The 14,665-nt window shown below is 35.8% G+C and overlaps 1 protein-coding gene across 2 annotated transcripts in view; it reads left to right on the top strand.

Annotated features, from left to right (window-relative positions):
* LOC149549769 (putative small nuclear ribonucleoprotein F) overlaps window positions 1-14,381 on the top strand; it is a 32,659-nt gene extending 18,278 nt beyond the window's left edge. For both annotated transcript variants that reach the window (XM_089793033.1, XM_089793034.1), the window contains exons 3-6: window positions 12,439-12,526; window positions 12,636-12,673; window positions 12,773-12,837; window positions 13,991-14,381. In XM_089793033.1, the coding sequence (XP_089649159.1) occupies window positions 12,439-12,526; window positions 12,636-12,673; window positions 12,773-12,837; window positions 13,991-14,048 (249 nt within the window). In that variant the 3' untranslated portion in view covers window positions 14,049-14,381. The remainder of the gene's footprint in view (window positions 1-12,438; window positions 12,527-12,635; window positions 12,674-12,772; window positions 12,838-13,990) is intronic.
* The last annotated feature ends 284 nt before the right edge of the window (window positions 14,382-14,665 follow it).

The raw sequence follows: 14,665 nt of genomic DNA, 5'->3' as shown, positions 1-14,665 counted from the left end.
CCTAGTCATGTCATCTATAGGATTGAGTAACCTATTCCATCTGTCAGGTTTGACAAAGCCTCTAAAGGCCATAGTCTTGTCCTCAAAGGCATGGAACAAAGTAACAGAAGATTCCATACTAAAACCAAGGTAGGATTCTACCAAAGGGTGGTGGATGAACAGGGGAAAAAAGCGTAGGAGCCTAACTCACAAAAAGACACGCCTAATATAGGAATAGCAGGAAAGACTGGAAGCTTCTTCCAACTTCAAGAAATGACTAGAAGGGTCTAGATGATGGCCAAAGATTACTCCATGAGGATGACTAATAATTCATTGGTAGAAAAGCTCTTTGGCCTCATTAAGTAATAAAGAATATGATATAGTATAATTAAATAATTAAGAGAACAAGTTCATATCTTTAGTTTATATGATTCGAGAGAGATAAAAGCAGAAAGCCTAACCACTAGACCCAAGAGGAAGTAATCATTGTAAGTTAAGATGTGGATTCTTATGGGCTTTATAAGTGTGCGTCTTATAATGCTACGTTTTCTCTCTATTTTTAAAGGTTAGATATGCCTACATCCTTTGAGCCTGATCAAACCATACTTAAATATTATTTATCCATCCTCCTTATAAAATTCTTATACCGTTTCAATGTCAATAGAGAGCATATTCCCAAAGAGGATAGATTTAGAATGGGAAATAGAGAAGAGCAAGGGTAGTAAATTGGCAAATCAAATAGGAAGAAATGAAAATTACTCTTTGATCTCAATGATGTCAAAATACTAGGTGAATGTAGCAAAAGAAGTCTAAAAAAAAATGCACCCAACAGGATGAATAAGTTTCTTGGGATTAAATTGACCTAGGCCGATTTAAGGAAGATGTCCTCCCCATCTGCTCCCATATTAGCTAGCTGATTGGCTTCTTTGTTACCTTCTCGGTATATGTGTTGTATTCTTGTTTCCTCAAACTTATCTAAGAGAATAAGTACATTTTCAAGCTTAGAATTAATTTTCCCGTTAGGGGTGTTGCACTTCCTGATTGCATTTAAGATTATTTGGCAGCCTCCTTTGATTATTATCTATTTTATACCCAGGTCTAAGCTTAGATTAAGTCCCTCCATTAGAGCTTCTAGTTCTGCTATATTGTTCGATATAATTCCTAATGGTTTGGCTCTCTTTGCAATCTAGTCACTTGTTTCTGAGCGGATGATGCACCCTAGCCCTTTTACCAGGGTTTCCTTGGGATGCTTTGTCAAAGTTCAATTTGGTCCATCATATTGGGGGAGGTTCCCAATTGCATTCCTCTCTTGCTTGCTTGTTTTTCTTAGGGTATACCATTGGTGGGTTAATTAGATAGGTCCAGTTTTTTCACATATCTGCATCCCAATCTGAGAATAATCCTTCTTCTTTGGCTGTGTTTCTAAGATTATTATTCATAACTTTTGCTATACTGGCTTCTACTTTGTTAAGGAAGGAGGAAATAGTCATTTCTGAGTCATTGAAAATTCCTCTGTTCCTTCCCTTCCATATTTCCCACAACATAGTAGGAGTAACGTTCCAAAGTTTGCTATATACTGTCTTATTTCCGAATTTAGGCCAGCTATTTAGAAGACTCTCGGGACTTTCGGGTAGGGCTGTGATCCAATTGAATTTTTGACATAGCCAAAACTAACTTTCCCTTGTAAAGGAGCATTGATATTAGAAGTGTTCTGCATTCTCTGAATCCTTTTTACAAAGAAGGCATCTCGATGGGCCTTCAAAACCCATCTTAGTAAATCTATCCATTGTTAGTATTCTTTTTTATGTCGTAGCCCATAGAAATATACCCGCCTTAGCTAGGCATGCTGGATCCCAGCATAACTTAAGAGGTATATTTATCTTTTCCCATCTTTGAGAGTTGATTATAAGATCATATCCTTTTTTAACACTGTATTGCCCATCCTTGGATGCTCCCCAAATTAGTTTATCTTTTCTATTTTTGTGATTGGTTTGTCTCTGACTAAGAAAGTCTTTAAAAGCCTCTTTTTCCTATAATGTTAAATTAATTCCTTTTACTGATTTTTATATCAAGGATTCTTTGCCCGCTTTCTGTATTACTTGCTTGTAGTTGTTCACATGTTTGTCCCACAGGTTGACTAGTGTATTTTTAATATTATCTGGAAGATTATAGTTATCAGGGGCCCTAAAGTCTTCCCAAAATAGGGCTTCCTCACCTTTCCCTATGCCCCATGTTAGATTGTTACTAATAATAAGACGACATTGTAACATGAAATTCCATGATTTTGAGCCTTTAGGCGGATTCCTTGTTCTGAAAAGAGATAACGAGTCCGTACTATCAAGATACTTGCAATAGAGAAATTTTGTCCACTTGCTTTATTTCTCTTTGCACATTCTCCAGACTAGTTTGGCTCCCAAGGCTTCATTTTGTCAACTAAAATTTTTAATTCCTAAGCCTTCCGATTCTTTTGGTTTACAAATATTTTCGCATTTAATCAAGGCTAGTTTCTTCTTTTCCTCTATCCCTTTCCAAAATAAGTTTCTGAGCTTGCTATCTAATTTCTTTTTTACCCCTTTAGTCAGGGGGAGGCAAGTTATCTGATATGTGGGTGTAGCTGAGAGCACTACTTTGGTTTTTGTTGCTCTGCTTGCTTTAGTTAGTTGATGGATTCCTAAATATTTACAAGGGAATGAGCCTTTCTAGAAATCCATTATGTTACAGATGTCATCTTCCATTTCTATTGGTGTGTTCAAGAAGAATATCTCTGACTTTTCGGCATTAACCATTTGCCCGGATGCCTCCATATAAGTTTGTATTATTTGTTTGAAGTTTCATGCTTCTTCTGCTGTGCTTTCCCCAGGTAGGATTGTATCATCTGCGAATTGTTGGTGTGTTATATTGGGGATGTTTTCTACTATTGTTATCCCTTTGATTTTCCCTTCTTGTGCTTTTTTGAGTGCTCTACCAAATGCTTCAACCATGATGATGAATATAAAAGGTGAGATAGGATCTCCTTGTCTAATTCCTCTGGATATGCTAAAAAATCCTTCTGGAGAGCCGTAAATGAGAAGAGATATTTTAGGGGTGGCAATACAGGTGAAGATAAGATTGGTGTGAGAAGCCAAAAGCTCTTAAAGTTTTGCATAAGAATCTTCAATCCACCTTATCATATGCTTTTTGGATATCTAACATAAGCATGCATGCGTCCTTGTTGTTTTGAGCTGAATGAATTGTTTTTTGGATGGTGATTCTCCCATCTAGGATGGATCTGCCTAGAATGAAACTTGTTTGCTCTTCTGATATAAGTTTTGGGAGAACTTGTTTATGTCTGTTAGCTAGTGCTTTTGATAAAATTTTATATATTTTGTTGCAAAGTGCTATAAGTCGAAAGTCACCTGGTTCCTCATGATCTGCTTTTTTCAGAATTAACATTAAAAAAGTATGATTAATCTCAGTCAGACGTGATCTCACATTTCTCGATGCTTCCATAGCTTTCCAAAGGTCAAAGCCTAGAATATCCCAACACTTTTGGAAGAAAAAAGCTCGGAAGCCATTTGGGCTAGGAGATTTATCCGGATTAAGGCTGAATAGCGCTTTTTTGATTTCCTCTATTGTGGAGGGTTTATTTTTAATCATTTGTTATCCTCAGCTGATATTAATTTTGGGGTAGCGTTTACGATAATTTTTTGTGCAATCCAGTTAGAACTTTCAAATTTGTTTAGGATGTTCTTGTAATAATCCACAAACACCTCATCTATTCTTGTGGGTTCTTCTTCCAAGTTACCTTATTTTTAATTTTAGTGATTCTATTGATATTTTTGTTATTGATGGTGCTATTATGGAAAAACTTTTTGTTACGATCCCCTTTAGCAAACCAAGTCTCTCTCGACTTTTGTTTCAAATAAATTTCTTCTTTTGCTAATATATTTTCTTGTTTAGCTATTAACTCCTTTTCTTTGATGTATTTTTCATTATCCTCTTCTTTTTTGATTATTTCTTCATTTACTTTCTTAAGTTCTTTAATGTCTAATTTCTCTTTGAAAATATTATTAAAATGTACTTTGTTCCATTTAAGAATGTTTTCTTTAAGCAATTTAAGTTTAGATACAGAGCAATACATTGTTTGATGTTGTTCATAAAGTTGTTATCCACAAACCACACTTTTTTCACATTTGAATAGGTTTCTTGTCAGCTTTTGGGCTTCTTCAAATTTATTTTGAATAAAAATGCAAAAATTTGGTAGTAGGTGGTAAGAACTGGAATCAAAATTGCATTAATTTGAAAGATCTGCATATGGAAAATCTCTGAGAATCTCAGAGAGAATCTTAGAGAGAGATAGAGAGAGAGATTTTTGATAGCTAAAAATAACTTTTTTTAGGGGTGTGGAAATTTGATTAGTGTGCCTGCAGGAATCACTTGGGAATTATATTTGATTCCCTTGGTTATAGGAGTCAAAGGTCTTCATTTATTGTTGGAGGAATTAATCTTGCAAGATAGTGCATGGGTCCAACCTAGACTAAGCAAACCAAGAGTTGGCTCATAGTTTCTTGGGTCTCTTGCCATCTACATACTTTTGACTATGATTGTAAGTCAAAACAACAACACAACCCTGCAATAAAAGCAAGATCCAATCTCCATTCCAAGCCCATTGATGTTTTCACTTTGCAAGAGGCATCAATCAATGTCGAGGTTATTACGATAATAGATAAGCTTCTATTAATAGTTAATGGTTATCTATTTGTAATCTATTGTAAATATTAGAATGTTTTTAATATTAGTTAGTGTGTGACTCTGTAGTTATCAGTTAGCTTTCTTTAGCTTTCTTCTAGCTAGAATAGAATGTTTCAATTCTCTAGGATTGTTTCCTAAGGAAACATCGTTTTATTCTTTTGTATATATTGACCTCTTGGTCTCTGTTAATATCAAGCAAATATTTACCAATTACTTTGTAATATGGTATGAAAGCCAATTCTTTGAATTTTTTCAAAAAATATTATAATTTCTTGTTCGAAATTATTAGAGCAATATTTTTAGAAATTATTTTCTGTGAAATCTGCTTCTTACGACCATTTTTTTGCAACTGCCGTCTATTTTTTCTGCACATTTCCACCATTTTTTGTGGGTTTTTTTTGCAGCAGGGCCATTTTTGTTCAAAACCCTAATTTTCTGTAGCGGATCATAGTTTTTCTTTTCAAGATATTGATTAGGATACATGGGATCTGAATATTCGAGAGACGGTGATGCATCTCAAATTAACTGTAGTTGATGATCAACTCTCAGATTTCATCCGGCAAGACACTTGTCGAGATATCGGCACATCTCAAGAATCTTCATGAGACTTCTGACAAAAGCAAAGCTTTCTTTTTGAAGAACACTATGTTTTCTATTATCATGGATGAGTCAACATTGCTCTAGGCTCACCTGAATAGGATTCAGGAAATCAGTGATTAGTTGCTTGTCATTGGTCGCAAGATGGAGGAAGAGGACATTGTGGTCATCACTCTTAGGAGTTTACCCAACTCCTATGAGCATTTTATCGAGACTCTGAATATCACTTCTTTTGGTGTTGATCTGAAATTCACAAATGTTTGCACACTCCCACTTCAACAAGATCAGTGGAAACAAGAGTTCGGTAGTAGTTCCAGCTCCACCTCCACAAAGCAAGCCTTTGCTACTAAATCCTTTCAAAAGGATAAAAAGCAAGGTTTAATAGTCACCTTAGTAGAAGTCATCTGCTCCTGTTTCAGAAGGCTCTTGAAAGAAGAACATTCAATGCAACTATTCCCACAAGTTTGGTCACATGAAGGTTGAATGTCGAAAATGCTTAGTTACCCAATCTAAGCAATCAGGTTCATAGCCCAAAGCGAACAATGCAGAGCACACCGAGTAGACGAAATATGCCTTTTACGGCTTCATGGCTAAAAGATCTGCAGATCATGTGAAGTTGTGCCTGGTATATTGATTTAGGTGTGTCTCGTCATTTCACCCAATGCAGAGATTGGTTCACTGACTACCAACCTTATTCAGATTCTGTTATTTTTGGTGGCGGAGTACACTGTTGTCGGCAAATGCAACATTCAAATTCGGTTTGTTGGGAGGCATCTCAATTTACTCGATGTGTACTATGTTCCAAGGATGAAACTAAATCTACTCTTAGTCAGTCAGTTGTTGCGACATTCTCCATAGTTGGATATCACCTTTAGTTCACATTAGTGTATAGGGCAACTTAGTCTATTGTTGTTGTGGGTCTTGAGGATCATGGTCTTTTTCGACTTACAGATTTTGGTGATTCTCGAAACTTAGCTATAGCTGCTTGGCAGTCTTCTGTTAGCACACTTTGGCATTAGTAGTATGGGCACTCAAATGTGCATTATCTCTCTCAGCTTGCTCGGGAAGAGTTAGTCCTCGGTTTGGCAGAGATTCAGGCTCAACAGCTTGGGGTTTGTGATGTATGCCAGGATGGGAAGCAACATCGCACACCTTTCACCAGTGGCGAGCTTCTCAGGTACTTAAGCTTTTTCATGCCGATATTTGCAGCCCTATGGCCACTCCCTCTGTTCTTGGGTCTAGGTTTTTTCTGTTGTTCGTTGATGATTTTAGTAGAAAAACGTGGGTATATTTTCTTAAAAAGAAAGTAGATGCATTTCCTGTCTTTCAAAAGTTTAAACCTTTAGTTGAAAAAGAGTCTGGGAAATCTATTATTACTCTTAGGTCAGACAATGGGCGGGGGGATTTGTACTAATCAATTCTCTAGCTTCTTGGATACTCATGGCATCAAACGCCAATTAACCACACCCCACACACCACAACAAAATAGTGTAGTTGAATGTCGGAACAAAACAATCATCGAGATGACTTGCTCCATCCTCGAACACAGACATCTTTCGAAGAGGTTCTAGGCAGAAGCAGTTAACACTGCAGTTTATCTTTTGAACCGTACACGCACAATGGAGGTCAAAGGTAAGACTTCGAAAGAGGCCTGGTCAGGTCGCAAGCCCATAATAAGTCACTTGAAAGTTTTTGGCTCTCTTGCTTTTGTTTGGATCCTTGATGTGTCTCGCACCAAGTTGGATGCCAAGAGTCAGAAACTCATGCCCGCTGGATGCAATAGTCTTCACAAAGCCTACTGCTTGATTGACACTGAGACATCTCGTCTCTTGTACAGTTGCGATGAGCAATGAGGACCCTTCATGCCTGTTTCTCCTGTTCCTGATCTAGAAGACTAGCCTATGAAGACTCATGATTTGGGAGTTAGGCTTCTATTAGGTCCTCTTGATGGGAGGGCTCTAGTAGCTCTTGCGGCTCCAATTATACCAGTGATTCCTATACAGACACCTCCAGCTTCTCTTGCAGGATCACCCAAATTTGTAGATGCTTCACTTGAGTTTGATTTAGATTCTTCAGATGAGGAACTTGATCATAGAGCATCTCCTAATACTAATGTTGGTAATTCAAACATATTCTGAGGCTTAAGGAATTCTAGATTGGGAACAGGCCATGACATTTGAACACCAGAGCCTGCTGAAGAATAACACTTGGGTCCTTTTTGATTTTCCACTAAGGAAGAAACCCATTGGCTGCAAATGGGTTTACAAAATCAAATACAAATCTGATGGTACTTTGGATAAGTACAAAGCTCATTTAGTTGCAAAGGGTTTTTCTCAACGTCAGGGTATTGGTTATGAGGAGACCTTTGCCCTTATTGCAAAGATGAGCACAATCAGATTAGTCCTAGCCATAGCAACGTAGTTTGGCCGGAAGGTCCATCAAATAGACGTCAAGAGTGCTTTCCTGAATGGTGATCTCCATGAAGAAGTCTCCATGACGCAACCTCCTGGTTTTCAGGTTGTCAATAAAAAACATTAGGTTCTCAGATTAGTGAAAGCTCTCTATGGCTTGAAGTAGACCCCTACGGCATGGTACATGAAAATTGATAAGTACCTCAGTGATCAAGGCTTCTAGAGGAGTTCTTTAGACTCAAATTTGTACATCAAGACTACTGATAGTAACATTATTCTTTTGGTTATTTATGTGGATGATTTGATCATCACTAGCAGTTCGACATCTTTGATTCAGGGAATCAAACAAACTTTATGCAAGTCTTTTGATATGACTAACCTTGGGCTCATGCATTATTGCCTAGGTGTTGATGTTTGGCAACAGTCTTTTAGTATTTGCATCTCTCAGTTCAAATATACCAGGGCTCTATTAGACAAATTCCGTATGCAAGATTGCAAGCTTGCATCTACACAAACAGAGAAAGGTCTCAAGTTATCAGCCAAATTTGCTTCTCCTTTTGTTGATGATACTACATATAGGCAACTAGTAGTCGACCTCATCTACCTCTCTTCTACTAGGCTTGATATTAGCTTCACAGTTAGCTACATCTTACATTTTATGACAGCTCCTAAGGCTGATCATTGGATGGCAGCAAAGCGTGTGATTCATAATGTGAAGGACACTTCAAATTATGGACTTCTTTACTCTTAGTGTTCTAATCCTAGACTCAGTGAGTTCATAGATTCAGATTGGGCAAGCTTTGTTGATGCTAAAAAGTCAACTTCTAGATATGTGTTCAGTTTGGGATTTGGTGCCGTCACATGGACTAGTAAGAAGCAACAAGGAGTTTCTCTGTCCTCTACAGAGGGTCAATCAAGACAGGTTGTGAAGCTGTTTGGCTTCGTTGGATGCTTGGGGATATGTAGATGTCACTACTAGGACCGACCACTTTGTTTGTTGATAATGAAGGCCTTATCAAGTTAACACGAAATGTAGTCTTCTATGAACGAACCAAGCATGTAGATGTTCACTGTTACACATAGGACAACTAGACTTGCAGTATGTTCCTACCACAGATCGAATTGCAGACATTCTTACCAAGCCTCTTGGTCTTGATAAGTTTGGTAAATTCAGAGGACAACTTAGTGTTGTGGATAGATTAACCATTAAGGGAGGTTATTATTATAATAGATAAGCTTCTATTATTAGTTAATGGTTATCTATTTGTAATCTATTGTAGATATTAGAATGTTTCTAATATTAGTTAGTTTGTAGTTATTTGTTAGCTTTCTTTAGCTTTCTTTTAGCTAGAATAGAATGTTTCTATTCTTTACGATCGTTTCTTAAGGAAACATCGTTTTAGTCTTTTGTATATATTGACCTCTTGGTCTCTATTAACATTAACTAAATATGTACCTATTAAGCAAATATGTACCAATTACTTCATAATATAGGTCACCGGAATCCACTAGGATTTTGATAAAGTAATGTCTCTTGGCATGGCATGCTGTTGATAGGGATAAAAATATCAAGATTGAAAGCTTGAAACCCTAGGAGTACTAGGGCACAACAAAAGTTATGTATAAATAATGAAAACGTAAATCAATAAAAAAAAGAGTTTTTGTAATGAAATTATTGCCACCAAAGAAGAATATAATAGGAAATATTTGATAATATAATAGGAATTACTTGCCAATACTTAATTATAATAAGCCACTTTGAGTGGACAACCTCCACATGTCTTCAATAAGAGGAAAACTTACAATGTGATGATGACATACTAATCACTACCTCTTATATATACCTAGGCTGACCCTACTAGCAATAAAAATCTATAGAAATGATCATACAAATTAAATAAAGGTTATGCCAACTACAATTTGGTGAGAAATATCCCAATGAGTTCTATAGGTTAAGGACATAGTACACCACTCCCCTAAAAGCCAACATTGTCATTAACGTTGGCAATCCTAGGATGCTTTTGGAGGATTGCTTCATCCTCCCATGTTGCATCTTTACTAAGCAGTTTCTTTTATTTGATCATATGTTTTGCAATGGTTTTCGTTTACAATGTCTTGGTGTGTGTTTGAAGGATATATCAAGTTCCAAAACGATTCTCCCCTCCTCATCTAGCTTTGCTAACTCTGCTAGGTTGAAACTCTTTACTCGTAAGTGTTGAGGCTTATACAAGTATAATCTATTCGTGTACGAGAGAGCATTTATTTTCCACACAAATTTGTCTTGTTTGGATCTTAATGAGGTTTTTGAATGAGATATTGTGTATTCACATCCTATTAGTTTTGTGCCTTATTCACCTTATTTGCCCATAGAATGAGAATGATGCGCAATAGTGACTTTGTTGAATCATCCTTTTTAATTTGAGTATTGCCAACTACATTCTCTTTTCCTTTCTCCGATTTGATTGCGAAGTCATTCTCAACTTTTTTATGCTCATTTTTTGTAGTTTTTGACAAAAATTCTTTGTTGCAAGAAGTACTTGAGACTACCATCATTCTCTACCTTAAAGTACCTTTTCATTAAATATGGTCTCCTTTAATTGATTGCATGAAGGATAACAATCTCTTTCTTTTCATACAAACTCTTACCTTTGAGTTGGTAATGCTCAAGTACAAGGTGTCTTTTCTCTCACATGAGTGCAACTCCTATGCCACTCTTGCACGAATTTTAACAGCCTTTCTAAGTTGTAAACGTATGCCAAGGGTTCATTCCCTAAGGGTCCGCTTGGCTGTGGGAATAAGAATATGGGAATAGGAATATGTATTTTGGAATTGTTATTCTAGAATAGAAAATAAGAATACATATTCCTATTCTTGTTTGGTTCAATCGAAATTTGATGGAGAATTCACGGACCCAAAAATTTATGTTTTCTAAAATAAATAAAACTGGAATATGAATACGTATTCCAATTCCACCTATTTAGGTGGAATTGCAAATTCTCATTTTTGAGCCAAAATTGGAATACGTATTCCTATTCACAATTCTGATTTGGTACACCCAAATGGAGAATTTGAAATTTTAAGAATTTACATATGCCTATTCCACTCATATTCATGCTGCCAAACGAACCCTAACTACCTTCCTTTACAAGAATTTGCAACAAGAATAGATGTGAATGAAATTGTTAATTCGTGGGAAAGTTAACTATAAAGAGGCTATTTTTGCTATCTTCAATACCACACCTACACATCTATGATAAGGGGCTCTAGGATGTTCAAAACTCTCTGTAATCAAGATGTCTAATGGCGACATCAATGAGTAGAGTCCTTTTAATAAGAAGGCTCCTTTATGATAATATGCAACAAGCATGGATGTGAAATAAATTGTTGATTCATGGGAGTCATCTACAACGATGCATTGTACACATCTAGGGTAAAGGGGCTGCAATATGCCCTAAACTCTCAGTTGAAGAGAGGATTGCAATAATCAGGTTGTGTAATGATAGCATATCCACAACTTCTACTAGCATCGACACCCTCTTGAATCATTGATACTCAGCAAATGCAAGTTTCTATTTTTGAGGCAAGTGCAGTGAAGCCCAAGGGGAATTTCAAGGGCACGAGTTCAACTCTACCTCATGTTTTATATCTGCAATGTATAGGTTCAAGATGAAGCAAATGATTTTGGTGGGGCATTCCATTCGATTGCTTACTCTACTTATTTTAATGAGGCCATGTCCAAAATTGCCTGAGGCAGCCTTGATAAACACTATTACAAGATGATTGCTTTGCTGGGGGAATGAATGCCACATTGAACTTGTGTGATGTAACATTATTGTGGATGGGTGGATGAACATTAGACACCGACTCACTCATCGATAGCAATGTGGGGCAGGTTGTGATGAATGTAACATTTGTGTAGAGGCATCTGGAGTTGGTTGAAGCTGCCTACAAGCGTATCTATTGTACCTATTGTCGTATGCATGCCACAAATTCAAAGATCAACCAAGTTGTAGCCGATGTTAGAGAAGTGCAAATATTTCTTTCCAATCACCATATGTCATGCTATTTTGGTCTTTCAAAAAGGAATCTGTCAAACCTGTAAAAATCAAGTCACATTCTGCTTAATCCTATTAAAGAGTTTGATTGACATTTAGGAGCTCTTATGATTAGTGATCATGTCATAGGATTGGAATCAGATAGGGCAGAGGTTAAGGGTGAAGGAAGTGTTGAAATGTGACTTATTGTTCAAGTGCCAAATGTACATCTTTAACATATTTCTAATTTTATAGTCATGAGATATGTGGATTTTGACAGTTCCATCTTTGATGAGATATATTAGTACTTCAATAGAATGCTCAGAGAAATGAAGGCTGATGTTTTACAAAGAGACCTGACAGTTTAGAATCAGTATTCAACCTATCATATAACACTGCAAGTGCTAGTGTAATCTATTGTAAGTTGTGTAGTTGCTGCAATGATGTTTTCTCATGATTATAGGTGTTTGGTTGCATGTGTTTTGTAACTTGTTTCAAGGCTGACTAACTGTATTTCTGTTTTTGGCTGACATACTTGTGAGGAAGAGACATGTAATTTTAGTTCAGCTTAAATAAACCAAATTATAGTTTTAAATTTAAAAACGCTTTATTCTGTTGGATATTGTTGTTTTTGAAAATTTCTTATGTTTGCTGTTCAGTAACTGATATTGATCTGTTCTTGGCAGACTGTTCCTGTGAACCCAAAACCATTTCTAAACAATCTGACTGGGAAGCCTGTTATTGTGAAATTAAAATGGGGCATGGAATACAAAGGTAATTGTTGACTTGATTATATGCCAACCATTAAATGTGAAAGCTCTAGATTAGTATCATACTTTGACATACACCGACTATCTAATGTCTTGTGAAATGTGCATATTAGGTTATTTGGTGTCTGTTGATTCTTATATGAATCTGCAGGTATTTTGCTTTTCTTTTCACTTAATGTTTTTAATTAGTGTTTTATTCTTCTAGTAACGTTGTATTTCTCTAATGAATTTTGCTCTGGTGCTTATGCAGCTAGCCAGCACCGAAGAATATATTGATGGGCAGTTCACAGGCAACCTTGGAGAAGTTTTTATTAGGTAAGATTAAGTCATATTGTGTACTGATTCCTGTAGTAGATTCTCAAGATGCAAGTATTCCAAGTAAAATATCATTACTGTTTGGTATCATATTGTAGCATAGTGACATGATACTTTTTAAATGGAAAATAATGATACACTGATTAGAAAGATAGATCAATAGATTCATGCTGGAATAAATGTGTAGAAAATTGTAGTGACCCTTTTTATTTCCCTTAGTTTAAACCCCTAGCACACAGAATATGAATGTGGCCAATTGATTTGTAATAAGAATTTTTGATTATTAATAACTTGTACAGTGATAAGAATTCTTGACTTTAAAGTTTAAACTTGTTGATTTAGTACTGTCAAATTTAACTTATTAAATTGCTTTGAACACTCAGAAATCTGCCTAAATTCATATGAGGTATTGTTTTGTATTATTGCCAATATTCTGCAAGTTTACAGCAGCCTAATGCCTTTGGTAAATAATTTCATAATCAGCCTGAGTTGAGATTCTTTTCCCACAAACTTGGGAAGGAAGATAAATGGGTTTTAGTCTCATAACTATCAGATAATAATGAATTGCAGTTCCATGCTCCAAAAGAGTAATTATCCTGTGATAAAAGATATATATTTTGTATGATGCTTCATTCTCCTTGTTTGGTGCCTCTTTTATAATCTTTTCCCCTAAAATAGTCACGATTCTTCCACGCTCTCTCATTTTTGGTTAAATCAATATGAAACTTTCATTTCTATATTATTTATAAATATTTCAAATATTTTATATTTTAATTGATATGATAATATCATTTCGAAAATGGGACATTATAAAAAATAACGGCCTTAAAATAAATGAGACTTTTGGAATACTGAACAAGTTGTCTGAGACTCTGAACAATATCGTTGTAGCTTATCTAATTTGGCCAGTTGAAAAATTAACAATATTTTTAGTTAAAGAGAGCAAAACATTCATGGACTGAACTGGATGACCAAAAAATATATGTTGAGCAAAGAGAACAGAGAAAAGAAAGAGCGAGAAATATTGTTACAAGATTTTTGAATCCTTGCTTTTGATATCATCTTGTAGTTTTTGTTTTGAATTTGAAAATCTTTTTATTTGAATGTGGTTCTACAAAATCTGGTTTATGCACTTAATCTGGTTTAAATGCAGGTGCAACAATGTACTATATTTGCGTGGTGTGCCTGAAGATGAGGATCTTGAAGAATGAGCACAGTTTTAGATGTTTGTTTGTTTAGCTGCCATTTAAGTGCTATTTTCCTTGTCATAGATATTCAAGGAGGACGGATACATTTTAACTTTAAACTTTGTTTATTAAATCTCATTGGCAATGTTGTAACTTAAGCTTTGTTCTGATATATTGAAAATTTTGATGAGTAATTTGCAATGAGTTCCAACCTGTAGAATATACACTGCCATTGGTAACTACTTTGAACTCTAGTATGTTGCCATAGTGTAATGCTGCTTCTTCTTACAAAACTAATATGCACTTTGCCACTTTGTATTATTATTTGATTTCTACGGAACTACACATTTCCTTTCAGGTGTCCCAGCAGCTCCATTCCAGATCATTGTTCTCTATTAACAGTATCTACCAATGAAAAACCTAAGCATTGTCATAGTTGCAAATTCATTACCATAGGATTATAATTTATTTGTAGGGATATAAATCATGCCTGCAGCGTTTACTTAAAAGCCAATCAAGTGCTATATGTTCTCTGTAGCTACTGTGCCATGGATGAATATGGGCAGGAAAGGATGTCTGACTAAAGATTGTTTGTCATGATTTTTTTCTTGTTAATTTTTGCTTTTAAATAATTCTACTCG

This window comes from Cupressus sempervirens, chromosome 7 (genome assembly GCF_028749045.1).
Source record: "Cupressus sempervirens isolate cs-2001-9-10 chromosome 7, ASM2874904v1, whole genome shotgun sequence".
NCBI classification, from domain to species: domain Eukaryota; kingdom Viridiplantae; phylum Streptophyta; class Pinopsida; order Cupressales; family Cupressaceae; genus Cupressus; species Cupressus sempervirens.
This window is presented reverse-complemented; position numbering and strand designations above follow the sequence as displayed.